The sequence below is a fragment of the Acanthisitta chloris genome, unplaced genomic scaffold (genome assembly GCF_000695815.1).
Source record: "Acanthisitta chloris isolate BGI_N310 unplaced genomic scaffold, ASM69581v1 scaffold25752, whole genome shotgun sequence".
In the NCBI taxonomy this organism is placed as follows: domain Eukaryota; kingdom Metazoa; phylum Chordata; class Aves; order Passeriformes; family Acanthisittidae; genus Acanthisitta; species Acanthisitta chloris.
The window spans coordinates 17,033-44,996 of record NW_008661565.1 but is presented as its reverse complement, the minus strand read 5'-3'; the positions used below and the strand labels follow the sequence as shown (position 1 = coordinate 44,996).

Below are 27,964 nucleotides of genomic sequence, written 5' to 3'. Positions count from 1 at the left end.
ACTGATCTCCTATTGGCTTGGAATCCCATTTGTCTGGGCCTGGTAGAGGGAGTCATTGGTAAAGTTCAGCTTCATACAGGTATGTTTGAGGTTTCTTTGGTGTGGGTTTTGTGTTTTGTTTGCTGCTAATGCACTATGTTTCGAAGTCTGTGATATTACCAGTAATACTGTGTGGCTCAAATGGAAGCATGTAGAATTCTTTACAACAGAAACAGAGGAGTAATCCCAACAGTGTCAACTTGTCAAAGTGATTTTATTATAGCTGCAGATACAAATTCCCCTCTATTTTCCAGTGTATGTATTTTGGTTTGACACTGTCTTGTAAAAATAGAGAACTGCACTTACAAATAGTAGAAACTTCAAATAGTTTGAAGCTCTATCTGAGGCTCTGTATGAGATTTACAAAGTTCTTAAACCCTTTTGAATAATCCTTTCAAGCAGTTTTTTTGTTGTTTTGTCCTATGGTACAGCGCAAAAACAAATGATAGAAGCTTTCATAAAAGTCTGAGGCTTGAATTCTCAGTGCTGTAGAATAGACTACTTTGGTAAATGAATACTTGAAAGCAAAATGAACACTTAAACTTGTTTGTAGTTCAATGACAGAGGTATAAAATTAAAGTAGGTGTCGAATGCATTGTTATTTTAATGATAAGCTTGTTTTCCTGCAAAATAATGTCAGTGCTCCTTTTGCTTGATCAGCAGCAAATCCCTGTAGCCATAATAAATACTCATTTTGATAAATACCGGCTTTGTTCAGAAAGATCCTATTGCCAGGATGGTAGGAAAGCTAGCCATAAACATTTGCTGCATGCCATTCGTTTTGTGAGTGTTTAGACACTGCATTTAAAGTAGTGCCTGGCAATATGATCAATACAGGTAAAGTTTCAAGTGTGTTCCAGAAGAGCAGGATGGGTTAAGTGCTGCAATGGATCAGATGTTTGTGGTTTGTTGAATAGAAACAGATTAGTCAAGGTGACAGTGGCACACTGGCAAAGTGGAGGAAGGAGAGCAGGGACTGGTACAGCTCTTTGTGAGTGTTTGACACATTGGTTGTGGGAATTGCATGGCTCCACAGTTACTCTGAGCCCTAGGTCCCATTTCTGAGAGTCATAGCTCAGAGCCCATCTCTTCAGAAAGCTTCTGACTCTATTCTTTTTCCAGTTGCATCACTTCATCTTCTTTGAATTTCGCCTGATATTTTCGCCTGTGCTCATCCTACAGAACTCTTTGGCCACCCTTTTTCAGATCTGATGATGTGAAGGGGTTCAGGCTCTGCCATCTCACTTTCTCTTCTCTTCATCCAGGTTGTCTGTGCTGTTAGGCATGTGCTGTTCATGATGAGTGATGGCTAAACTCCAGTAATGACCTCTTTCTGCTATGGGAAAATGCTCAGTGGTTGGTTTTGAAATGTGTTTTGTGTGTTTGTGGGGTGTGGTGTTTTGTTTTTGTTTCAAACCAAGCACTTAGGTACACAAAAGCCTTCCCTCAACATTCTCTCGAGGGAGTTGGGTTTAGAAGCCCTTGAAAGGGGGAGAACTCAAGTGCTTTCTTGGAAGGTTTTTAGGACTTGATGGCAACCAAATACCCTTGATGTGTTCTTATTGTGAGGTGCTTCCTCTGCTTATGAAATGTGAGTTGAAACTTTCCCCAGCGTGTGACACTTCAACAGGTGTCAGTTTGCTGTTATCAAGTAAATTAAGATTATCAGGTAATAAGCCTGATATCTTGTCTTCTTTCCATGTGTCCTGCAGAGCTACTGAATCAATTATGCTTGTCCAGGCATTCCATTCAGTTGCTGCTTAGGCCAGTGGAAGCTTTTTGTTTCATCTCTGCCTTGTTCAGATGACACCATCACAAACTGTTCATAGACTATCCTTCCTGTAGATATTCTGGTATTTAGTGATGCAACTGTCCTGTAAATGGCATTTGCTTTCTGCTATTAAATGTCTGAAGAAAGCCTCTGGCTATTTATCCTTACCCTTCTGCTGAGAGTTACTGTTCCCTGGAATTTGCTGACATTTCCTGATGAGTGTCCTCCATCAGGCTGCAGTCACAAGGAGAGAGCTGACTGAGATGTCTCATATAGGTCTCTTGAAACCTGTTATTGTCAATGAACTCCTACTTGATCATATTGAGCTGTAGTTTGATGTTATCCTCTAGCTGAATCATATAGCAGTCTGTAACAGTAACCTGTCTTCATTACTTATTCTTGTATCAATCTTTGTCACCTGGAAACTTTATCAGCAGAAGTTGTATAAATATTTAACATTGCTGGACCATTATCTCCAGACTTGGAGTCCTGTGCTGCAGAAGCTGGGTGAAATGTTTTTTTTTTTCACAGAGCTGACCTGGAACAGGAGGACTTCTCGCTCTGATTTCTTCTCCCTTGCCCCCAGGTTATAAGAAAACTTAATTTGAAGCTCATTTGGTTGACTGGAGTCCTGTATGGGCTTGTGCTGTTCAGAACCTTGTTATTAGCTACTGTTGGAAAGAAATACTGATGTGTTTTAAAAATGCTTAGTAAATACTGACTAATGCTGAAAAGTTTAAATGCCTTTTTAAGTGTTGAAGTTGCTACCAGTAAAGCTGTCACTAAGCCTATATGTACATCAATGTCTTGTGCATAGTTCCTCATGTGTTCTTGAGAGATTTGTTTAATGCAAGAATGCTGGAGCAGTCTAAAGTGACCTTGACATGTCCCTGTAATCAGTCTTGGGCTGTCTGTAATTTAGCATTGAAATACTCTTGCCAATTTGCTGTAACTAGGGATTTAATGTACTCTTAATCTTGCTGGTTTTATTGCTGGCCTAGTAGAGGAGAATTTATAGCAAAGCTGCTGTGACAGGGGAGCAGTCTCATAGAAACCAGCAAGTCAATTTTACATGGTTTGTTTTTTAATTCTTTGAAGTTTTTTTTTTACGTGACAGGGTCAGTTGTACATCTGGACGTAACTCTAGACTCACATTGGAGATGAAAGTCTATTTAAAGTATCATTTGGTTCTTCCCCAAACAATTTCCTTAAAGATCCCAGAGAGGGGAACTCGAACCCAAACAGTAAAATCTTGATTGAGTATCAGAATGTAAGGATGTGATCGATTACCATTTTCTGGCCCATGCCAAGGTAGCTTGTAAGAAAATGTAGAGTAACAGTGGGAATAGAAGGAAAAGGGTTTTAGGATGTTTTGTGGAGGTGTTGCTGAAAGAGAATCACAGAATCCATCAGGTTGGAAAAGACCTCTAAGATCATCCAGTCCAACCTATGACCTAACACCACCATGTCAACCAGACCATGGCACTAAGTGCCATGTCCAGTCTCTCCTTAAACACCTCCAGGGATGATGACTCCACCACCTCCCTGGGCAGCACATTCCAGTGTCTAATCACCCTTTCTTTGAAGAAATTCTTCCTAGTGTCTAACCTAAACCTCCCCTAGCACAGCTCTAGACTATGTCCTCTTGTCCTGTCATTAGTTGCCTGGGAGAAGAGACTGACCCCACCTGGATATAACCTCCTATCAGGGAGTGATAAGGTTATCCCTGAACCTCCTCGTCTCCAGGCTGAACACTAGCAGTTCCCTCAGCCTCTCCTCACAGAACTTGTGTTCTAGACCCTTCACCAACTCTGTTGCCCTTCTCTGGACACGTTCCAGCTCCTCAGTGTCTTGTTTTCTTGATAAGATGAACAATTAAAGCTGTTTTTGCCTGATCTTCCCATATAGAGGCAAGCACATCTCCACCAGAAAGGGTCTCCTCTATAGAATATTAATTTTGTTTTGTGGCCCAGTCAGCGTGCTTGTGTACAAAATTTAATTGTAGCCATTCAATTTCTTTCTAGTTCTGTATTGGTTTCAGTGAAAGGAGGTTGTATTATTTTTTTTGTTAGCATAAAAAGCAGATCCACTGAAATGGTAATGGTTGCCTGAAACTGAGTCACTTCTGACCAGAGATGTCTCAGCAAGTTGATCAAACACTGTAGTGCTAGAATATGGTCAGAGTTATACTGTATATATAACTATAACCAAAGCTGAATTTCTTATCCAATTCCAACAACACCCACTTAACTCATTCCTTGCCACCACATGTTGTTCTGTTTCTTGGTCAGAGCACCCTCCTTTGCAGTTTAGTGCCTGTCCTTTTATCCACTTGGTGTGTTCTTCCAGTGCTGGTTAATTAAGACCCAGGTTTAAATGCTGCTGGCAAAGTTCCATAGGCTCTGCAAACAGAAGGGGAGTGGCGTTCTTCCTTCCCTATCCCCAGGAAAGGAAAGCTTTTTTTGTTAGCATGCCTCAGTCTTGAGAGAAACAACGAGCTGGTCAGCATCTGAAACCTCTTCAGTAACTGCTGCTGTTTCTACCTTCATACAGCCACCAGCTCAAAGCCTTCTTTTTGCATGCAGCCAGCTTTTGATTCATTCAGATAACAAAAAGTATGAAAATGGTAGCACATAATTTCTTGGCTAAAATCAAAGGACTTGCAAAAAGCAGCACTCGTGTACAGTTAAAGAAAAGTTACTGCACTAGCATTTGGGAGGAAACTAAATGCTAGAGTGTTTGGGAAGTGTTAGAGGAAGACAGCAACGTTGTGCTGACAGTGTTGAAACAACAGAAGAGCTAAGTTTCCATTTCAGTGAGGAATGGGAGGCAATAGCTTCCTTAGATGTGCTGCTTTAAATTAGTTGTTGCCATATGCTCTGCCATAGTTCATAAACCACTAAAAATGAACATTAGACCCTAAGAGATGTTTAGAATGTGCACAATCCTCTAATGGCACACAGCTCGAGTGTTCTGTACACACCATGCCTCACACGTTGAGCAGACCATAACTAATCCTCTGTGGAACTGCCTTTTTTTTTTTTTTCTTACTGCAGAAGCACATACTGTGTTTAGGGATTCAGTTATTTCGATATTGCTGGCAATTATAATATGCTGCTTTTATGGCTATTGTTGAAGCTTTTGCTTCAGGGCATACTTTATCTGCATAATTGCTTCCTGACTGTTTGCTTTTGATCTGCTGGGGAATTCCTGTTTTCTTTCAGTGTCCTGTGGCTCTGGCTGTAATACAAAGAGATTTGAAATGTGCACCAAGATGACATTTGAGTGCATTTTGGAAAATGACAAAGGGATACAGAACTGCTTGGCTGTATTAAGCTCCTGTTTACTGCTACCAGGGTTTGTTAACTTGAGGTAAAGTGAAGACTAGACAGATTATGTTCTTTTCCAGTTTTCACTGAGGCATATCTGCTTAGAAATGCCTTTACCATATCCTTATTTCCAGTTGAACCCTACTGATGAATTCACTGGAGCTCTAGGTGGGTATCCTTTCTCAAGAGTATCTGTTTTTTTGTTGGCATACACTGTGATCCCCTCAGAGCAGTAAATTGTGTGGCTAACCTTCTGTAGGTGGGAATAGATGAGATTATAGAACTACCCAACAGGAATTATCTGCCTGGATGTCCTTCTGTAAAGCTTGGATTGCCCTGGGTTTCCAGAGACTTATTTTTGCCTGCTAGAAAGCAATGCAGAAAAGGGTTGACCTTCTTTTTAGATGAAGTGATAGGCATCTCCATCTGTTGCTGGTGTCTCTGACAGCATTTCAATTTCTTCTTTTTAAAAGGATTTTCTTACCTATTCATTGGTCTTCTCATTATGCATAGAATCTGTCCTGTTTTCTTCAGCTTTCTTTTTGTTTCCACTGTCCATCTAGCAGCCACAGGGGTAATGCTGGAGGCAAAGGCAAGTGTTCTCCAGGTCATGTTGCCTGTACTTGTACAGAAAAGCTGTTCCAGCACCTGCCTGTCAGTGAGGATAACTCTTGGTGGCATTTGCTGTCACTCTCTTGTCCTTATTTGTTATCCTTTGGCTATTTTTTAGGAGACTGTACTTGGGTGACAGCTTGGAGTAACCTGGCCCAGCCTCAGAGCTGACTCTGCTCGAGCCAGGGTGACATCCTGAGATCTCTTGTGACCTGACTTGGTCTCTGACCCTGTGGGGATCATGATTCTGGTGCTGAGTTCAGGAGTAGTGCAAGGCTGCCTTTTCAAGTTCATGTGCATTAAACTGATGCTTGTCTTCATTCCCCTTCCCCTCCTCCCATTTTGGGAGCAGCCTCTGGTTCTCACAAGGCATTTGTAATTTTGAGGATCTGAAGTTTTTAAAAGCTTTTTAGTACCTAACATAAGCACATCTCTTGTCTTATGTACTACTTGACAGTAGTACAGGGTCCAAGTAAGGAGTGGAGTGCACGGTTGGCTATTTGCAATGACTTCCTTTCCTCTGGGTGAAAGGAACTGTTGGTTTTCTGTGTTTTTCTCAACACTCATAGGACAAAATGCTGTTTCAAATTTACTGAGCAAGGAGACCAGACTTTGTATTTGCTGTAAAGCTGCTAAATAGACTTTTCAAAGGCTGTGTATTGTATGCCAAGACAGAATACATGACACAATCTGCCACCACAAGTGTGGAAACGTATTTAAGTCTACCCTAGCAGGTTTTTTTGTGTCTTTGTGACCTTTTCGCTTGAAGTCAGTTGGTTGCTTCTCAGCTGGCAGAAGTAGCAAGTGTGTGTGTGCTTTCTTAAGGCCTTCTGTGCTTTTTTTCTATCTCTTTCCATCACTTTTGACTCCTGCAACCCCAGCACACTACCAGCATGCTGCTGCTCTAACCAGGAGATTAACATCTGGGAATGTCCAGGCACTCTCAGCAGTCAGTGGGAATGTTTATTGCTCTGTTTCCTGGCTCATTAAAGTGTTCATGCTATAACTGCAAATGTTGTAGGTTGAATGTGTGTATGGAATACACCTCTTACTAATACCTTTATCAATTTTTCTCATCCATTTCTACACCACTTACAATTCCTGAAGGATATGCATACGAAGCTTTAAACATATGGAAGCTGCTTAGTGATGCAGTCCATGTTTGCTCAGCAGATTTCTTAACTCTTGGCTCTTGTAGTCACATGTCACCTGTGTCTGTCTTGTTTGCTGTTTGATTCATAACAGAAGGTACAAAGGGAAAAATCTCCAGTTGTTCTTTTCAAATTGTGCTGCTTTTAGTGGGAATCAGCATCATCCTAGAGATTGTTACAGATAAAACAGGGGTAGGTGTATGAAATAGTTAATCTCCTTATTACATTGGAGGCTGAATAAGATGTTTTCTAGAGTTTTTATTTTATTGCAATGCATAGTCATGAAACATAAGCCACAGTGAATCATCATTCACTGGAGTCCTCTAGTCAAATGGTTCCTGGCATGGGTTTAACACTGGGGAGAAGTTTCTGGCAAACTAATCAAAGTGAATGCCTGACAAGACAAATAAAAGCATCTACTAATATATTTTTTTGCCCCCAGATTTACCATGGTGGCTGCTTTTGATTCGTCAGAAAGCATTGATTGGTAAACTTCCAGGAGATCATGAGGTTTGCAAAATAACAAAGATTGCAGTGATTCCACTTTCTGAAACAGAACCTCAGGACCTTGAATTGGAGGTATGACTGACTCCCCTCAGTGAATTCTGACTTTTCCCTTCTGATTCAGTGAAACTTAAATGAGAAGTACAAGTTAAATGCCTCTGATTTTTTTTTTTTTTGTGTGATATAAACAGACATATTGAACACTTTATCCTTTTTTAAATGCTGTTTTTTGATTAGAAGTTTTAACTTTTTAAGAGAAATCACAAGTTCTGCCAGGGAGGAAAATTACAATAAAATTATACCTGAATTTCATAAAGATCATTGAGAATACCACAAAAGAAGAAAACTTCACTGAATCAGGAGATAATATTTTTTAAATGAATGCTCTTGCTTTCATCCCATATTGGAATCTTTATTCTATGACTTAACTTGAACGGAAATCCGTACTTAAAATGTTGCAGATTTTTTTCCCTAAAGAGAATTGATAAAGGAAAAACAATACAAGTGAATAATTCTAAATTGCACTGTAATTTGGGTGGGAAGTTGAGGTGGGTCTGGATAAACTCCTGTCAAATTGAGGCAGACATTCTCAATCACAGGAGAAAATGGCTTTATAAAAAAGAGTGAGGATTAGGCTATAGATGGAAACTTGCGTGTTCCCCCTGTGTTTCAGAGTGTCTGTTTCAGTGTTTGTGGGCATTGCAGTGTTGCTGTTGTAGGCTTATAACATTTCTTTGAAGTTTTGGAAGAGTATTTAAATATTGGCTTTAATTCACTGTCATTATTTAGCTTTGTAAAAAACACCATTTTGGGATAAACAAGCCAGAGAAGATCACACAGTCCCCAGATGACACAAAATTTCTGCTGAAGACTTTTACTCAAATTAAATCAAATGTGTCAGCTCCTAACAAAAAGAAGGTAAAGTTTTCTACTGTTTTTCCTTGGGTTTTTTTCCCCCAAAAAAGTGTAGTTTAGAATTCAGAAGTTGTGATAGATGATCAAATGGAGTACTAAGACCTTAAAAAGAACTAGTGAAAACTGCAGAATGTGCAGCTACTCTGTTTTGATGCTCAGTTTGATGTTTTGATTATTTAACAGTGGCTCTTGGATGGTTTCTCATTTTGTAATTACGTAATTTTGGCAGAATTACTAACAGAGCTCCTTCTTACCAGGATTAGCTTCTAGTGAGATTTTAAGCTTTTACAAATTGCTCTAATACGGAATTGGCGACACAATTTGGTGCCCAATTACTCAGAGAACACTATACATCTCATCCAAATGCTTTGAACATAATAATTGGGAAATCCAAACAATATTTATGAAGATTAGAAAGGGTAGATGCAATATTTCTTAACCTCTTGATTGAAATGTACTACTTGAATGTAAGCTCCCGAAGTTTCCAGATCTGTCTGTTTTGAATGTCCTGCTAAAAGTAATAACATGACATTTCTGAGGATGCTATCCCTAGTGTTTATTTGTGCTAGGAATTTTAAGATCCTGGTCATTCTTGGGAAAGTGTTTGTCTCTCAAGGTTAGCAGTTGTGGCTACAGTCTTTTTCACTCAGAGAAAGGCATAAGAAAGCCATTTTTTATTTCTTCTTTCAGATTAAAGAAAGCAAAGAGAAAGAGAAGCTGGAGAAGAGATTATTGGAGGAGTTGTTCAAAATGTTCATGGATTCAGACTCCTTTTACTACAGCCTGACCTATGACCTCACAAATTCTGTGCAGAGGCAAAGTGCATGCGAGAAAACTAACTTACCTCTGTGGCGAAAAGTAAGAGGTTTTTGTTTGTTTCTTCCTTTTGGGAGATGTGCTGCTCAGTAATGTACATGATCCCAACTTGACTGGTCGCATTCTTCGCTGACGTAGTCTACAGCAGCTTAACTTCTTAAGTTCTTGCCCAGCTTCAGTGCAAGGAAACAAAAGTCTCCAGCAGCATGACTTGAACTATTGTATTCAAAAGCATTGAGCACTAGACTTGTGTGTCCAGTTGTAGTGAGTAACACTGGTCTCTTCACCAAAGATGTTGCCAAACCTTTCTGGTGGTATTTCAAAACCTGCCCTTTTCTGTTTCCAACAGGTTGATGACAGATTCTTTTGGAACAAGCACATGATTGAAGATCTCATCAGCATTGATGTGAGTCTTGTGTACTCATGTGTATTACAAGAACTGTTCTCTAGTTTGACTTGCAATGTTGACTTTAGGCCTCTTAGAAGTTTGCTTAAAAACCTGCTTGGCAGAGAGGTGACGATCAGGACTGTGCCTCCTGAAGCTGAGCAGCTGGCACTACCTTCTCCCCAGTCAGCCTCCCAGCTGCCTTCTGGTTAGCCTCTGGTGGTGGCTAATGAATGAACTTCAGCTGAGTTTAAAATCTTATTGCAATAAAGCAACATAGAATAACTTGGTCTGATATGTTTCTGTTGATTTCTGAAGGTAATTTAAGATGTGTTCATCTTTGAAATGGATGGACAAAGCTGAACTGGATAATGAGGAGGAGCCAGAAGAGAAATAACCAATGACTCCGAAGTTTCCTTGAGACAAGATTTTTGTTTTCCTAAATGGGGGATATTGGTTTTCCCCTTGAACATAGTAGCTTATCAGTGTAAAAATAGTGTAGAACAAGTTGTTCTGAATAGCTATTTAGGGTAAATAAAACATTTTTCTGGCTGATGAGCACATAAAGAAACACAGAACCAACAATCTTTTATCAACATAGAATCTTCCTTCATTTTACAGCAACCTTGCAGAGAAGGGCTGAGTTTCTAAGTACTGTACAACAGTTTAGGCCAAGTCATATGTTCTTTTAAAGATGACAGGGGACATTTTACCTTATACCCTGCATCTCTTTTCATTAATAATATTACATACCCAATTGTTTATGGAATGACAGCAGAGTAAACTGAGATCCTCTGCAAAAAGTTGTGTATAATGCAGGAGTTTGGTTGTATTTTTCATGTGATAAGCTCTAAATGGATAACCTTGAACTTAGTGGGGAATTTGGATCTCAATTATGTTGAAGAAATTGAGGTTTTAAGGTGACAAAAGCACTAATGTGCAAAGCCTTGAACCACTTGACTTGGGTGCTAAGTTGGCCCATATGAAGCTTATGCTAATATGTTTTGCTGAAAACAGGCTAACAACTAACTACATACATCAATGTGATATGGTATATGTCCACATAGAGGTTGTATAAATAGCTTAAAATGGAAGCTAGGTAATAAATTACTTATATTTCCTTCTCTGTCTGAACTGACTATCCTTATCCTTGACATGAGAAGCTACTGCTTTAAGCTTTTAACATGCTTAAGCATCAGATGTAATGTTGAAACATTGAAAACTCCCTTTGGGGAAGAGAAGTTTAAAAAAAAATGTAGTGTTTTCTTGTGTCTCTAAATAGCTGGGAGTAGAGGAGGGTTTTTTTGCCTTGCCTTGATTCAGCTTGCTTCATCTCCATAGAAAAAAATAAGTTGTTTTCTTTCTTCTTCCTGATTTAAAAGCCTTACAACTGATGGAGATAAAATGCTGGAACTTTCTATAGAAATAAGACAAAAAGCATGTGAAACAACTGTTTATAAACATGAGAAATGGCAGAAATAATTGTAGGTAACTTAGAACCAACAGGATGTAAATGTTTTTTGTGTAACCTTCAGAATGCTGAAGTGGACTTCTGGATTATGCCCATCATTCAAGGATTTGTGCAAATTGAAGAACTTGTAGTAAACTATAGTGAATCTTCTGATGATGATAAGAGCAGTCCTGAAACTCCTCCTCAGGAATCAACTTGTGTAGATGACATTCACCCAACATTTCTGGTGGCACTTATTTCACGCCGGAGTCGGCACAGAGCTGGTAGGCAAATATAGTACAAGGTATTGGGATTATTCCTGAACACTGGAGAGGGATGCAGATGGTAAAATTTGAGTGCTGTGTTGTTCAGCAGATGGTCAGCTCTTGTCAAAGTATGTTCTACAGCCTTCCCTGCTTATGGGGGAAGAGAAAAGGCTGCAGTGCATACAGTGCTGCACAGCTCTTACTTAGGGTGGCTAGTGAGTGAGCTTCACTGCTCTGCTCCTGAGCACTGAGTGCATCCTTGGAGGTCACAGTCCTGAGGTAAAGTTCCATCTTTGCAGAGATTGCCTTGATTAGGACTTTGCTTGCAACCCTGTCCTCATAGATCTCGGTGGGTCTGGGTGGGAGTTAAATTTTCAGAGCTCTTCCTTCCTTTGAGGGCTTTGACAGCAGCTGAGTTAGAGACCTGAAAAGCCATGTGTGTGTGCCTGCCTGTGTCCCAGGGGATGTTTGTGTAGAGCCAAGGTGTGAAATAAGAACCTTGCTTTGGTCTTACACATTATTTGACTTATTCTAGTAGTAGCAAGGCAAACAAATTTTATTCTCTGTCCTTCAGATCTCAGAAAGAAAGGTTGAATCACTTGACAGTTTAGTAAGTCCTGTTCAACTCTAGGTCTTTTCAGTCTATCTGTTTTTTATTAAGATATTCCCCATTGTGTCAAACTCCTTTCCTACACAGTCAAGTTTTTAACAGGTCAAAAAACCAAGCAAAAAAACCTGGTGACCTTACTATGGTACAGGACTGGCCTTTGTACCAGAGCTCACTTCAATGCAGTTAATTGAGTTCCCAGGAAAATTTTGTCAGAACAACTTGGAATAAGTACTTGAAGGTTTCAGGGTAGTATCTGGTTTGCAGTTTCTCTTTTTAATAGTAAATTGTTATATAGTTACAGGAACTGAATTGCAGAGGGCAAATTTCTTATTGATTCCCCTCTTAATATTAATGACATTATGCTGATTGCTAGTCCACAGCATGAACTGTGTGGAACTTTCTCCCTTGACATGAAAAGCTTGTTTGGATCAATCGATGCAATATTTTGAAGAACAATTGTAGGATTGTGTGTTCAATTCATTCTGTAGTACATAATTTTAGCCAAGAGTTCAGCGTGTCTTCATTTCTGAAATATTATTGTTAACCCCTGAAAAAAAACACCCAAAAGATGGGAAACACTGGTTTGAAAGCCCAAGATACTTCTATGTGAAATACAGATTCTTTGTCTGTCAGCTTGTCTGTGATTTAAAGAAATAAATACAAAGTACCACTGCACTAAATTATCACTGTGCCCCAAGACTTAAGAAAAAGTGTCATGGGCTAAAGGAAGTCTCCTGCTCTTGAGAGTGAGAGCCTAGTGTCTGCAAAAGCTTAGTAGCAAAACTAAGTTCCTGTGAATTATTTAGTTTGAGTTTTGGTGTCAGAGCTACTATTGGTGGTGGGACATAAGTAAAGAGTAGCTGATGCTGTAAGCCCCTGTCTGATTAAAGGCTGTGACACTGCTCTGACAATTTCTCTATAAAGGTCACTGTGATAGGTATTTTGCTTTCCCTTTCCTCTTTCTAACATATTCCCTTCTCTCCCATAGTCTTTAGTGCTGCTGAGGTTCAGATAAAAAGTTTAATCCAGTGCTGCTTCAGGACTTGGAACAGAGCTGTTCTGAGTCTGTGAAACTGAATTTCCATGCTATAAACCATGGCCTTGAATCTTTATCCAACCCTTTTTACTTAGTCCTTCCCTGTCCTTTGCTACCACCTGCATCCTTTCTGCAATAGGGATGTGCTATCAGAGTAAAAGATATGCAAACACTTTTCTGGTCATTGAGCAGGTCAGATCTGGCTAATCAGAAAACTCTGCAGTCAGCAGATCATTATCTCTTGATGTGCAGAATTATACAGGTCAAAACAAGGAGAAGTCTTCTGTTTGGTGGAACATGTCTTGGGCTGCATGGGGGATCTGACTGTGAGAGGTGGAGCATCTGTCAGGAAAAGTGGCCTTTAGGTTAATGGAAAATCCTGAGCCCTAAAGTAAAACTTTCTGCTAAACTTGACAGAATAGGAAGAAATGTATCCTTTAGGGTGGACTAGATTTATCTGTGAATTTACAGTGCCAGTAAACTGCCTTGTTCTGTCAACTTACTTTCTGCTGCTTGTAGTGTATCAGTAAATAAGCTTTGCCCACATAGTCAAAATAACTTTTGGGGAAGAATCTAGGATAGAAGTGACTTTGACCATTGATTATGAGTTTTGGCTAGAGCTGTGTCTTGTGTTAGCATTGTCAAAAACAGCAACAAAAGTTTATTAATGTTCAAGACAAGTGCTTAAATATGAACTGACCATTCTCATTCCCCCTAGGGATGAGGTATAAGCGAAGAGGTGTTGATAAAAATGGCAATGTGGCAAATTATGTTGAGACAGAGCAACTGATTCATGTCCATAATCACACCCTTTCTTATATACAAACAAGAGGCTCTGTGCCTGTTTTCTGGAGCCAGGTTGGATATAGATATAACCCACGGCCCCGACTGGACAAGAGTGAGTATTTGGGTGGAATTCCTAAAGATCAGAGTTCCTTTGGAATTCTTCTTTTGGAAGAGCTGTTTATGTGGGTGTGTGGTGCTTGTATATAAGGAGTTAACAGGCTTAAATTTTTGTGCCATCTCTCAACAGAGAGCAAAACAAAGCAAAAGTTTGAGTGGTGTTTGCTGTGCATTATAGTAGTAGAACAGCAATGTTAAGTTGAGCAATTTGATGACTTTGAAAGTAATTTGCACAATGTGTTATGTGTCTAAGTACTTTAAGGGAAGCTGTCTTGGTTTTATGGAGTACAGATTTGGGAATATTTCATACTTCAAACAGGAGTTACTGCTGAACAGCTGTTTCCATCTAACACTGGTCTGCCTTGCAGGTGAAAATGAAACAGTGTCCTGTTTTCGGGCACATTTTGAAGAACAGCTGAAAAACTACAAAAAGCAGGTGAGTGCTACATGGTAAAATAGTACTTTTTATGGAAATGCAGGGGGTGAAAGTGTTCTTTGTTTGTTTTTCTTGGTGATATGTGTTGTGGGTTTTTTAGAAGCTTAGGGGAAGGTTGGTGCATAGTACAGTTTTACTAGGTTTTTCAAGTATCCTTATAAATAACCTCTAAAAATCAGCAAGAATTTATGGAAATGTGTTAAACCCTATTTCTGTCTACCTGTCCTGTGAATTCAGAGCTTCTCTGTGTTAAAATTTGGGTAGGCAGGTAACTGTTGGAGCTTATTTGTTTTAGGTACAATCTAGCAAAGATTATAACCTCAGCAAGATTACCTACAAATCTTTTAACTCTTGATCTCATTGTTATTGAATGGTGTGTGTCTAGGCAAGTCATGTAGCAGGTGAATTAATGAGTAATTAAACTTTGGAACAGGTTATTATTAACTTGGTGGATCAGACAGGCAGAGAGAAGATCATTGGCGATGCTTACCTTAAACAAGTCCTTCTCTACAACAACGCAAACCTGACTTATGTTTCCTTTGACTTCCATGAGCACTGGTAAGAAACATTAAAAATGTCATTTTACATCTTTTTCTGTTAGCATGAAAGGAGAGTAAGAGGAAAGAGAAAACCCATTATTGTTATTACTTCTGCTTCTGCACAGAACACTTTCTTTTTAAACAGGAAGAATACATTTTGTAAGCATAAACACTATAAAACTGTAAGTTTGGCTAACCAACCACTGCTGTTTGTGGACTTGTGTCCCTGACCCATAAAAGTATGGAGTTATTTATTGGGCAAAGCTTAATTGTCACACATTTTAAGCAAGAGAGTTTCCTTAAACATGCCCTGAATGTAAACTCTGGCTGACCTGCTTTGTCAAATTATGTAGCATTCTGCTTTTCTTTCTTTTCTACTTCTCTCTCTCTCTTGCTTGTTTCTGTACAAATACAGTGGGTTCTTTCAGGACCCTGATGCTGTTTTTCCACTATGAAAGACTGGATTTTACTTTAATCCAGTATAAGTAGTTGCTATTTTCACAGGTCCACTCTGATGTTGACATGATCTAGTGCAGAGTTCATGTGCCCAAGTTTATAATCTGCCGCACATGTATTTCTCATGCTTCCCTCAAGCAAGATGCACTTGTGTGAGAGTGAACACAGGGTCTAAACTGTTTTAATCTTCATTTCCAAACTTAATCTAGGGATAGCATCTGGTCTGGGAGAGCATTACTGACTGAATCAGTATGTCATTAGTAGATACTGTCAGAGGAGGTGGGGGGAAGGGAACCCCCATCCAAACAGTAAAGGCCTTTGAGACTTCTGTTCTGCAGAACTGTTGGCACCATCAGTTGATTTGATACTTAATCTTTTGTATAAAGGAGCTTTCATTTTCATTCACTTTTCTCCTAAGAACTGCTGTAGTAATCCAGACTGTTTGTTTTTGCACTGTGAGCATGAGTGAATGAAGAATAATCCTGAAAAACAACCTGGTGGGGTGAGGGGAGGAGGGAGTGATGTGTCTGTAGTTGTGTTTTCTGTAGCATCACTGGTAAATCAGAGTTCAGCATCCCCATTGCAAATCTACAGTGGTTACTTGTTTTGAGACTGTCTAAAATGAGAAGAGAACGTTGCCCATGACTGAGTAGCTACACACTTATTCTTCCTTATGGAAGCAGCATTCAAAAATGTAAATTCCTGAGAATTTAGCCATCTTAACCTCTTGCCTTGAATTTCATGTTGAACTGTACATTAAAATAGTTCTCAGTATTGGTTCCTATTTGAAGTTCATTGCAGAAGAGAATGTCTCTCTCCCACTTAGCCAAAACACTATCTTTGCTAGCAATACTTAATTATTTTATCTTATTTATGAAGTCACTGCTCTAGTTCAGACTAACCTTTGTGAAACTCTGTGTTTCAGCCGAGGAATGAAGTTTGAGAATGTTCAGACACTGACTGATGCCATTCATGATATCATCCTTGGCATGAAGTGGTGCTGGTAAGTACTTAACTGTTTCTAGACTAGTGTGGTACACTTGTAAGGAAAAATCCCCCAAAACCCAACAAACATTTTGGCCTTAATTTTGTCCTAACTGGTGTGTTTTATATTTCTCTTTTGGTGCTCAGATTGTGTTCAGTTTTGTGTTCAGAAGTGTTGGTTTTTGAAACATGTAACTGCCAAAGTTCTCAGGTGCTGTTTCCTGCCTGAGGCTTTTACTGCATTTAAAACTTTTAGGGTTTGTTATATTTGATGTGTAACACTTTGTCCCACAAACCTTAGCACACCAGCCTTATGTGGGAACCTCCAGGCATGTTTGACCTTTGGTTTGCACTGATTCAAGCTCATGTTTTGGTAAGGAGTGTGGCTCCAGTCTTCAATCAGTTACTCTCTACTGTTCAGTGATTTTTTTGAGTGAGATGTTGCTGTCATTATTATTGGCTTCTGTGTTTTTGAAATTAAATGCCTTTTCTCTTGAAAGCTTGTATTATATATGTATGAACTGAGTTCATCATCTGATTGCATCTCAAGTTTATGGCCCCAGTAGGATTTATGATATCCAGCCTGGATTGAAGAGGAGGATAGGCAGGAACAAGAGCAGTTAGTTCTCAGTGGGGCACAGCTGTGGTGAAGAGTGCCACTACAGATAGTATGCCATCTGTAAAATCCTCTACTGTGTATAGATGCTGATAAATTACACTGGATTTTAAGTGTCCCTGTGTGCTTGTGTTCTCTCTCTGTTGGAAGGGTTGACCAAGCTGGAGTGATTTGTAAACAGGAAGGAATTTTTCGAGTTAACTGCATGGACTGCCTGGATCGTACCAATGTTGTGCAGGCTGCTATTGCAAGAGTGGTCATGGAGCAGCAGGTGTGTGAACTAATGGGCTTTGTCAAGGACTGAGGGCCTCAGCACTCAGTGGTTAGTCACTGAGAAATCTCTGTGTTTGGAACATGCTACACTAACCTCTACTGGAAAGGATCTTTGCAAAATACTTGGAGCGTTATGAAGGTGAAAGGGTCAATATATACAAACGCAAAGCTTGAAACATAAAACAGTGGTGCCTAGTGTATTCCTGCAGAAAAGAAGTGACTGACTGTCCACATCTTGGAGACTATTGTCTGATTTATTAATTTTGATTTATGCAGTAGTAGAGCTTGAAAACAAAACACTATCAACCCCAATTTCCTTCCTGAAATGAGGTGTTAAAGGATCAAAACCTGACTAGATGTTGGATGCTATTTTAGCCACTTTGAAGTGAAATACTATGATGCAGCAGGTAGAGGAATAATTAATTCATGATGTAAATATCCCTGATAGCTGTGACTTTTGTGCTGTGGAATAGTTTTCCCTGCATAGAGAAGGCATTTCCAAGCAGACTAAGAGTCTTTCCTTTAGTCATTTTAATTTCTTTTGCTGCCCCCATTCACTTTTTGCTATAGAAGCTCAGTGAGAGATGATTCTCTTCCCTTGGGAAGACTTAATAGATACAGTACTACTGTAGATTTAATGCAGACTTAATAGTACTGGAACTGTGTCTTTGAAGCTTCAATTACAACCCAGCCCAAAATGAGCAAACCTGACTGTGTTTAAAGTGCATGAGAAAGGATGTGAAGTGTGTCCTTCATTAGGATGAAAAAAGAATGGCTCCAACCACCGTACCTGGCAGCTCCAGTTTGTCATCTGCTGTGATGAACTCCTGACACGGATGGAGTATTGAGGACAAGGAGTGGGAGCAGCAATTCCACAGTCATTATTTAGAACAGGATTTCAGTCCAGGTTAGCACTGAGTTCAAAGACAAACCTTTCAAAAGAAAGAGTTGTATAGATTGTTGAGAAAAGGGCTTCAGTAATCATTGCTGAAGGATTAGCTTGGGATGTGCTGCTGCATCATTCTCATGCTGTAGCTGAAGTACTTGGGAGTCAGTTCATAACTGAGAAAATGCCCTGAGTATTGGGAGGTGAATGACATGGGGTGAAAGGCTGAGTTATACATGTACCTTACATTTGGGCTTCCTTGGGTCCACAGGACTTGCTTTCTCACAGCTGGAAGCTTGATAGGGCATTCAAGGCCCAGGAACAGCATTGTATCGATTTTCATCTAGCTTGCAAGGAGTGCTTGAGCATTTGGGTTTGGTTGTAAATTGAAGTTTGCCTGTGATTTATTCCAAGTTATCCCTGCAGTTGGCCTATCATTTAGTGACTGCATTGCAGTTATGTCTCTGCTGCTTTACCAATTTTAGTGTGTATAAAAAGACTAAAGTCTGCATTGTACCCAAGTCTTATCTTGGGAAAACTGAAGTACTGGCTGTCCTGAGGAGTGAGAGATCTTACTTTCCCTATCAGTGTTAAACAGTAACTGTCCAAGATGTGCAAGCATTAATAAACCCACACATGAAGTTGTTTTTCTTTATCTGCAGACCCTTGAGGTCATGAATGCCTTTGCAGTAGAAAACTTATTAACTTGTTTGTGCATCGTAGAGTTCTGTGATGTCTGTTTTGACGGTTCTCTGTTGAAAAATTTCCTGTATCTTGAGTAATCTACAGAAACTTATATTCCTTTAGCTATTTTTTTTGATTGACTTCTACATCCATATTTAATGTTAATGCTGCCTCCAGTGATAGGATGTTTAGCGATGAATCAGTGATTCATTGCTAACAATTAATTTAACCTGACAAATCAGCAGAATGGTTTCCTTTTTCAGATCATATAAAACCTAACAAACCCTTGGTGAGTCTTCCCATTTTCTATATCAAGCCCTGATACTGAGAATGATTTGATCTTGGACGTTATATTAATATGTATGTCAAATTCCAGCTCAAAAAACTGGGTGTGATGCCACCAGAACAGCCTTTGCCAGTGAAATGCAACAGGATCTACCAGATCATGTGGGCCAACAATGGAGATGCCATAAGCAGGCAGTATGCTGGCACAGCAGCCTTAAAGGTAAGGGGTGAAGGATGTTCTGATGATATGTTTCAGGTTCTATGGGCACCGGAGAACTCTTGTAGGTGTGACAGAGTTAGCCAACTATTCTGCAGTAGAAGAATATTTTGCATCGCACTCATGGCTTGAGGGAGACTTGAGTGCTCAGGTGTCCTGTGGCACTGCTGGCTGAGTTTGAACTGTTTCCTCCTCATTTCATGTCTAGGTACAAGGCATAGCTGAGCTAAGAGTTGAAGATACCTGTTAAGATTACTTCCATTCAAATTTTAGTATGGTTATGGTACATCTAAGCAGTTACAGTACTTCAAAACTACTCTGAAGGTCTGAAGATTGGGATACGTAGGTAGTAGGGTGTTATTAATTAGTTAGATTTTCTAAAGACTCTTCTTAATTAGGTGTAATGCAGTGTGTCTACCAAGATCAGGCATGAAACTCCTTACTGTTTGCTCCTGCTGCTTTGAAAAGTCACATAATTTGAGGTACTTGTGGGTATAGCCACTGGTGGAACAAACTTGAGTACTCTTTGTATTTGACAGAAGAAAAATCATGATGGTGAAAATGCTTAACACTTAGATATCCCTTAAATACCTCTACTGAACCTTTTAAAAGATTAGTGCAATGGATTAAACAATTACAAAACTCAGCCTGACATGTGTGTCTTCATTGTGTGTATTTGACTTGAAATCTGAAGCACAGACTTCAATTTATAGATCCAAATTTTCAGCCCTTCTGCTTGAAGATTTCTCTGCTCATTGTTGAGGCTCATGGATTAAATGACTATTCATTGTGGTATTTCTCTGCATTTGAAAGTGAAACACACTTGAAATGTGCTTCACAGTAGTTGATGTGACTTATAGAACTGTTCTGTGTCTCTGAAAACAGAATCCCCTAATGAAGTGTAACTACCAAAATGGGTTTTTTTCAGATTCTAAGCCTTCCATGGCCTAGAAACTCTTTTGTTTCTGAGACTGTGAGGAGATGTACTGATTTCCTTCAGCATGTTATGCTTGTCTTGTTTCAGTAGCAAAAGCAGAGAAGATGAAAACCATTTTTCAATAAGCTCCAGTTTGCTCTGCTGTTCCAGTAGTGTTCCTTTCACATTAAAGGCCAAAAAATACAGCATTTTTTGAGGTATTGAGGCATCACAGTGACTGATGTCTTGAAAACTCTGCTTCAGTGTTAGCTGGCATATATGCCCAGCTTTGTTTTCCATTAGGACTTCATATTGAATCTTAAGTTTGTCATGAGCAGAAGATTCTCTGCAGAGTCAAACATTGTCAGAAGTAGATGCTCTTTGAAAAACCAGCGTTTTCAACTTCTGTATGAAGTAGTTACTTGGTGATAACCTCAGCTCTGAGTTTTAGAATGACAAAGCTGTTTGAGCTGAGCTGCTTCCAACTTGCTTATGTGCCTGATGTGCATGTTCTGTGTGACAGGGTGACTTCACAAGGACTGGTGAAAGAAAGCTGGCAGGAGTCATGAAGGATGGAGTTAATTCTGCAAACAGATACTACTTGAATCGTTTCAGAGATGCCTATAGGCAAGCAGTCATAGGTAAGAGTGAATTTCAACTGAGCTGAACTGTGGTATTTAGAGAAGTTTATTAAAATCATCTTGGCTTTATCTTTCTGACTGATGATTTTTTATCCTGTTGCTTAGAAGCACCTGGAGCGTGTATAATGTTCATGTCTATGTAATGGACACAGTAAGGAACAGTCATGCTCCATTTGGAGGTTAAACAACACTCAGCTCAGAGGAATGGCATGGACTGACTCACTGCAGAATTTGTCTCACTTCTTTTTAGCATTAGATCATAGAAGTAAGAATATAGAATAGATCATAGAACAAAGGATGCTACAGATATCCTGTATCTGTTATGCAGCAGGTGTGAGGTAACTCTTGGTTTTCACTGAGAGAAAGTAGTGTTACACCTCCTGAGTTCTCAGTTTCAGGCAACGTTCTGTTCAGAAAGAATATCAAGAGCATCATCAGCTATGAAACATTTGGAAGGAATTTGCAAAGTAATGAGCAGATACTGCTGTATGTCACTTTTAACTGTTTCTTTCTTGTTTTGTGGGTTTGGTTTAGATTTGATGCAGGGTATCCCTGTGACAGAGGATCTGTACTCCATCTTCACCAAGGAGAAGGAGCATGAAGCTCTGCACAAGGAGAACCTGAGGAGCCATCAGGAACTGATCAGTCAGCTGCTGCAGAGCTACATGAAGATGCTCTTACCAGATGATGAAAAGTTCCATGGAGGTTGGGCACTCATTGACTGTGATCCAAGGTTTGTTGGGCCAAGTCAGAATTGATCAGCTGCTACTCTGACACCTCTGTTAATTACTACTGCTATTAAGTTACTAAATGGTGTTAAATATTAAATCAGCTATTTTGATAGCTGATGTGTTAACAGAACACCGGGGACAGTTCTGTGGAATGACAAGAGTCCTTGAAGGGTTTGAATATTTGTTGTTGTAAAAGAAAAGGCCCTCTAGACATGTGCTTTTCCCAAAGTGCCATAAAAATGGTGCGTGCTGGAATTACCTTTGAGGCCTCATCTGGAAGTGCATTCAGTTAACATTGCCAAAATGTGGTAGGTACCATGCTGAGAACTTATAACCATCTCCAGGTTTAGAAGGGGCTGTTTGAGGAGCTGTTGTTCCTTATTGCTTTCTAGGGACAGTGTAAGTTGACTTCTGATCAGGTTAAATTCTTGGGGAATGAGTCAGCAATAGTCTAGATTTCTCCTTGTAAAAAGTAGTGGGCATGAACTTCACTCCCTAGTTCGGAGTTCACTAGCTTGTAAGAGAAAAGCAGTGGTTGGATCTTCTGCAGGTTCAACTTCAGCATCTAAAAACAGCAGAGCAGGTTGTTCTGATAGCTATGCCAAGCACAGACACAATCCCCTTCACAGAGGTATTTTTTCCATTTCTCTGTTGGCATTTTTAATAGTTGTAGGTTTTCTATTTATTTTTGGACTTTCTGCTGACCTATTTGAGCTAATAAGTAACTCCAGGTTTGAGAGTGTGTTGCTACATGGGTCCACTCACTGTGTGGTTGGTCTAATGACACATCCCATTTTGGCTTGTGAGGTGTCTCACTCTAACTGGATGTTTCAGTGGCTGAGGAAGCAGCAGCATCACAAAGGATAACATACCATAACTGAAACTTCTTGTAATGTGCATTTGGTTTGAAAAGAGTGTCCCCAAAATACCCTGGGATGGGATACAGCAAATAAAACCTTCTCCCTTGTCCTAATTTTTCTTCCCTTTCCTTAGCCTCATGGATGCCACTCACAGGGATGTGGATGTGCTGCTGTTACTTTCAAATTCTGCCTACTATGTGGCCTAGTAAGTTACCACTTTCTCTTACTATGTGTGGTTTATTTCTAGTAACTTTGCTTTAGATGTTTTAGGTTAAGGAGCATTAAATTCTGTTTCTTTTTTTCCAGCTATGATGATGAAATTGACAAGGTGAATCAATACCAAAGGTTAAGTCTTGAAGCTCTGGAAAAAATAGAAATAGGTAAGAAAATAGTCACTCTGTGTCATTTTTTGAATGCTCTGAACAATAGTTTGAGCACTCATAAAAGCATCCTACAATATATTGAACAACAAGCCTTGATCTGTGGTGTATATACTGTGCAGTCCATCTAGAAATGGTCTTCCCTGCTGATAACAGATGCCAGAGTTTTCTGTTCTCTCACAGTCCTGGCTTTTCCTACTGCCTGAAGTAGAAACTTTGATCACTGGAAGGGTTCTAAACTTTTCCCTCTTTCAACTCTTAAAAGAACGATGGAGTCATCCAAACAAATTTCATTATTTATCACATGGCAGTAACAATTTGATCAACTTGTGTAATGAGTCACAGGTCTGCGTGTTTGGTCTGTTCTTCCTTTGATCCAAAGGCAGCAGCTGGCTCTGAATGGTACTTTAGATCTGTTTCATAGCTTTTTTTAACTTCCTTCTCAAAGCCTGGTAATAAACATGCCATTACGAAATCACCTCATCCTGCTCATTTACCTTATCTGTTGGCTAAAGAATGTGACATCTGCAGGCTAAATCAAACATTTTCTGCTGGAAGCATGAAAGATGTGATACACTGACTTTACAGATGGAAAAGGTGTTCCAGCTGGAGGGAAGGGAAGGAAATTCTGGCCCCCCGTGTGTGCCCCCCCAGATGGAGTTGAATCCACCATTTCACAATACACAGTGATTTCATCATCTCCTAACTGTAACTTTCAGTCTGTGCAATTTCTGAGGGTTCAATGGGAAGGTCTCTCCTGCTTGTGTATGGTGGAGATTGGTAATATGTCCTGATGCAGTGAATAGAGTTGAAACATCTACACCATATGGCCTATAAAAACTAAACTTCCCCCCTCATTTAATGGGCATGTGCAGTGCACTGAAGGGTTGGACTACTTGGTCTAAACCCTGAAACTTATATTACATCCACTTGGTAAAAATATATTAGCTTTGCCTTTAATCCTTGAAGGAGATACCCTAAAAAACACACAGGATGTAAAAGATGTAGATATTTCTTCTGTTTGAAAGGGTGATCTGTAATAAGCAATCAGGCTGGATTATAATAGACATGCAGACAGTCTAATTGCTTTTTGTAAGGGATTGATTGTTTAGTTGTTGTAATTAAATTCTTTCATTTAAACTGTTACTCCTGCTCTAAAGGAAACCTGAAGCTTTATATGCTGAAAAAGACTCAATACTTACATATGTTTAGGAACGGCCTCTTCAGGATGTCTTTCAGTGCTTGGCTAAAGATTTCTCATCTGGTTTCTCTCTCAGGGCCTGAGCCTACTCTCTTTGGCAAACCCAAGTTCTCTTGCATGAGGCTCCATTACAGGTACAAAGAAACGAGTGGGTATTTTCACACCCTCAGAGCTGTCGTACGCAGCCCAGAAGAAGATGGAAAAGGTTTGTTTCAGATGGAAAAGTTTTGTACATAAACCTGCATTCAGTATCTTGGAAATAATTGTTCCATTGCTAAGTTACTCTTCTTCAGAAGAAGTTCTTGTCTAATCCAGTTGTGTGGCGTGGGAAACCAGTAAAAACCCTCTATGTGGCTTCTTTGTAAGATGTTACTGTTTTAATGGGGGAAAAAAAGAGGAAGTTTAGGTATAGCTTTAAAGCAACTTCTCTCTGTAGAACTGAGACATTTCCCTGTCCAGGTCTTTACTGCTTCAAAACCGGCTAAAATGAAGTTAAAATGAGCTCCTAAAGACCTGAAGAAATTGATCTCTTAGTGAAATCAATGTCTGGAAATGTTGCTGCTTGTTGTTTGACTAAATTAAATGAACCCTGGTAAGGGAAAAAAATATCACTTCTTACCTGGAGCACTGAGTTTTGTCAACAAGGATTAGAATAAATAGAATTGGTTCTCCTCTTTCCACAAATGAAGCAGTGTGATTCACTTTGCAGCCAGTATTTAGGGCTCTAGGAGAGTGTGTTCTTTAAGCTTATTTTGTGAGCTTTTAATCAGAATTACAACTCTCAGGAACCAGCTGTTCTGTAGGGTGAAAGAGAAAAAACAGCAGCAAAATCAAACTAACTGAATTACCTCAAAATTAGGCTTGTTTCTTTGTAGATTGTAGAATACAGGGTTTTAAGGGTGTTTTTAAGGGTCTGACAGGCTGTTTGTGTTTCAGACACTCTTCAGTGCATTGCAGAAATGCTGAGAATCACAAAGCAAGCAATGGGATCAGATGTGCCCATTATTGAGAAGAAGCTGGAGAGGTGAGTACACAATTGATGTGAACCTTCTGTATCCCAGTTCTGCACTGTTCTCAGTGGCAAACGGCACGTGGTAAGAGTCATAATGTGATGCCTAAAAGAACCGTCTGTTCCCAGCTCCAGTGCTAGGAGTTACTGTGCTCATGTGCTTCCAGTGATAGCAACAATCTGCAGGGGCTTTTCTAAAAGTACAAGCAAGGACTGTATTTTATACCTGTACTTATTGACAATATACACCACCAAATGTGAAAAAGTACTGCAAATCAGATAGTTCTTGATGAGTTTGTCCAATTTTTCCTATCTAAAATCTGGTCCTATGAGGTTTGGATTCTTCTGCAGTGGAATGGTTAACAAATCCAGAGAACATTACATGTCTTGTGTGAAGAAGGGGCTGAAGTTAAACTTCTGAACTCCTAAGTGTTAGAAGGGCACAGGAGTTCTTGTTTTGCAAGCCTCTTAAGGGAGCACATGAAAGAAAAGATAATAATTAAAACTGCTTACCAGAACCTTTTAGATAGCCTTCTCTGAGCCAGTTGTCTATAGTTAGACAGAAGTAACCTTTATCTGCAAAGACTGGTGAGGTGTCCCTTGCAGAGAACGATGGGCAGAAATAGGACATGGAACTGTTGGAGCAAGTCCAGAGGAGGCCAGTTGATAAGGAGACTGGAGCATCTCCTCTATGAGGACAGGCTGAGGGAGAGACACTGGCAGAGGTTGCCCAGGGAGGTAGTGGATGCCCCAACCCTGGCAGTGTTCAAAGGCAGGTTGGATGAGCCCTTGAGCAACCTGGTCTGGTGGGAGGTGTCCCTGCCCATGGCAGAGGGTGATGGGATGATCTGATCTGTAAGGTCCATTCCAACCCCTAAAATTCTATGATTCTTCTCCCAGCTGAGTAGAAAGTGCAGCAAGAAAATCTTGTTCTTTAAGGTTTTGCAGACGGAATGTTTGCTAAATCTGGTTACTCAGTACAGCATAGACAGAATGAGGGTTACAAAAACAGATAATTCAGATCCATTTTAATCTAAAACTAAAGTGCCTGCAGAAACTGGCTGTTCCCAACCCCTAAAATTCTATGATTCTTCTCCCAGCTGAGTAGAAAGTGCAGCAAGAAAATCTTGTTCTTTAAGGTTTTGCAGACGGAATGTTTGCTAAATCTGGTTACTCAGTACAGCATAGACAGAATGAGGGTTACAAAAACAGATAATTCAGATCCATTTTAATCTAAAACTAAAGTGCCTGCAGAAACTGGCTGTTCCTCTTGTTTGGCTACTGTTCTGTATCAACCCTCCTTTGTTTTGGTTGGTTTGAGCTTGATTAGTTTATATGAGTACAATATTATTATGTAAGGAAAGGATTAACTTTATTTGTGTAAGGAAGGGATAACTTCGTAACTAAAATGTTCATCTCTGTTATGGAAATAGACTGCAGGACAGTGAAGACTTAGTGTTTATAAAAAGATGTTTTGATTGTACATCACAGATTCTTTTCTTTCTCTTCCAGGAAGACCAGTAAACCTCATGAAGACATCATTGGCATCAGGTCTCAGAACAGAGGGTCCCTGGCCCAAGGCAAGAATTATTTACTAAGCAAGTTCTCCTCTCTCAATCAAAAAGTGAAACAAACCAAATCCAACGTCAACATGAGTAACCTTCGGAAGCTGGGCAGCTTTGCCAAGCCTGAAATGAAAGTCAACTTTTTAAAACCAAATTTGAAGGTGAATCTTTGGAAGTCAGATAGTAGCCTTGAAACTTTAGAGAATCCAGCAGTAGATGCTAAAGCCAGTACTGAATCTGACACAGAAGGGTCAGATAACGATTCATTCCACTCTGATGACTTCCTGACCAATTCCAAATCTGATGAGGACAACCAGCTCACTGACTCCCTGGAGAACATAGGGCCAACAGACTATGTGCTGCCCAGCTGTGGCATCATTGCCTCGGCACCACGGCTGGGCAGTCGGTCCCAGTCCATCAGCAGCACTGACATGAACATCAGCATTCCTGTCCCATCTGAGGCCCAGGACCCCCAGGCTGGTCGCTCTGACTCTGAGGACATTCCCATGCCTTCTGCTGACAACGCAGACATGGAGTTTGCTAAACCTATTGATGTGTACTGCCAGAGGTTTGTGCAAGATGCCCAAAGTAAGATGTCAGATGTTTTGGAGGCCGAGGCTGGTTCTCAGGAGCCCCATCACACAATGAATCAAACCAGCAATAATGTGTCTAAGAAGGCAGAAACTAAAGCTGATGCTGCTGGAGACATTCCTTCCAGACCATCTAAGCTGGATGTACAGTCTTCTGAGCCAAATCCCCAGCTCCTAGGTGTTAGTGGGGCTGACTTGAGTAAATCCCATAGGAGCCCAGGTTCTGTGTCTGGGAACCATGAGACAGGACTCCACACGACTCCTTCTCCTGCCGACGGCGGCAGCAGCAGCAGAGCTGTGTCTCCTTTTGCTAAAATCCGCAGTTCCATGGTCCAGGTTGCTAACATCACCCAGGCAGGATTGACTCAAGGGATTAACTATGCTGTGGCAAAGGTGCAGAAGAGCCCTGCAGAACAAGAAGCTTTAAATGAAATGAAACAAAAAGAACTGAAAGAAATGTTTACGCAATGCCAGACACGAATAATTCAGATCTAGTTGCAGATTTAGGTGTTCTTCTAGTTGGTGGCTTTGAATAAAGTAGTAAAAGAAAAAATGACATTGTGGCATGAAGTGCTGCTGGATACTGGGATGGATAATAGAGGTGACTCGTTTACAGGCAGTGAGAGATGCAAATGAATTTGGTTCTGACCAAGCTTCTGAATTCCCTCAGGCAGGTGAGACAGACCAGTAACACCCTTATTAACAGGTAGCTTAGACACTGGGGTTCAGTCAGCATGCTGTCTATCTTAATGTGTTGCACACTTCTTTTTTTGGAGACTAATTTTGTAGCTCTTCTGAATTATGTAGAAAGTATTTATACTAACCAGGTGATACTGCACTTCTCTGACCTTACTTACCTTGCACTACACCAGCAAAATAACGTTCTGGTAAACCACGTTTTATTTATT

The 27,964-nt window shown here is 40.0% G+C and overlaps 1 protein-coding gene across 1 annotated transcript; it reads left to right on the top strand.

The window, feature by feature from the left end:
* On the top strand, window positions 1-27,948 carry INPP5F (inositol polyphosphate-5-phosphatase F). Its single transcript, XM_009070283.1, has 19 exons — window positions 1-79; window positions 7,345-7,481; window positions 8,196-8,324; window positions 9,012-9,179; window positions 9,487-9,543; window positions 11,058-11,256; window positions 13,603-13,782; window positions 14,156-14,223; window positions 14,657-14,781; window positions 16,144-16,221; window positions 16,969-17,089; window positions 19,038-19,166; window positions 20,603-20,720; window positions 21,255-21,453; window positions 22,445-22,516; window positions 22,618-22,691; window positions 23,969-24,097; window positions 24,829-24,916; window positions 26,414-27,948. Exons 4-19 carry the CDS (start codon window positions 9,072-9,074, stop codon window positions 27,549-27,551), a joined length of 2,883 nt encoding a protein of 960 aa, XP_009068531.1. The 5' UTR covers window positions 1-79; window positions 7,345-7,481; window positions 8,196-8,324; window positions 9,012-9,071; the 3' UTR covers window positions 27,552-27,948.
* The last annotated feature ends 16 nt before the right edge of the window (window positions 27,949-27,964 follow it).

What these genes read in the sequence shown, in the direction of transcription:
- INPP5F (XM_009070283.1), top strand. Translation starts at nt 9,072, where the DNA reads ATGTTCATGGATTCAGACTCCTTTTACTACAGCCTGACCTATGACCTC. An exon ending in CTCATTGACTGTGATCCAAG is followed by an intron (nt 21,454 to 22,444) that starts GTTTGTTGGGCC and finishes CCCTTTCCTTAG; the next exon opens with CCTCATGGATGCCACTCACA. An exon ending in TCTGGAAAAAATAGAAATAG is followed by an intron (nt 22,692 to 23,968) that starts GTAAGAAAATAG and finishes TTTCTCTCTCAG; the next exon opens with GGCCTGAGCCTACTCTCTTT.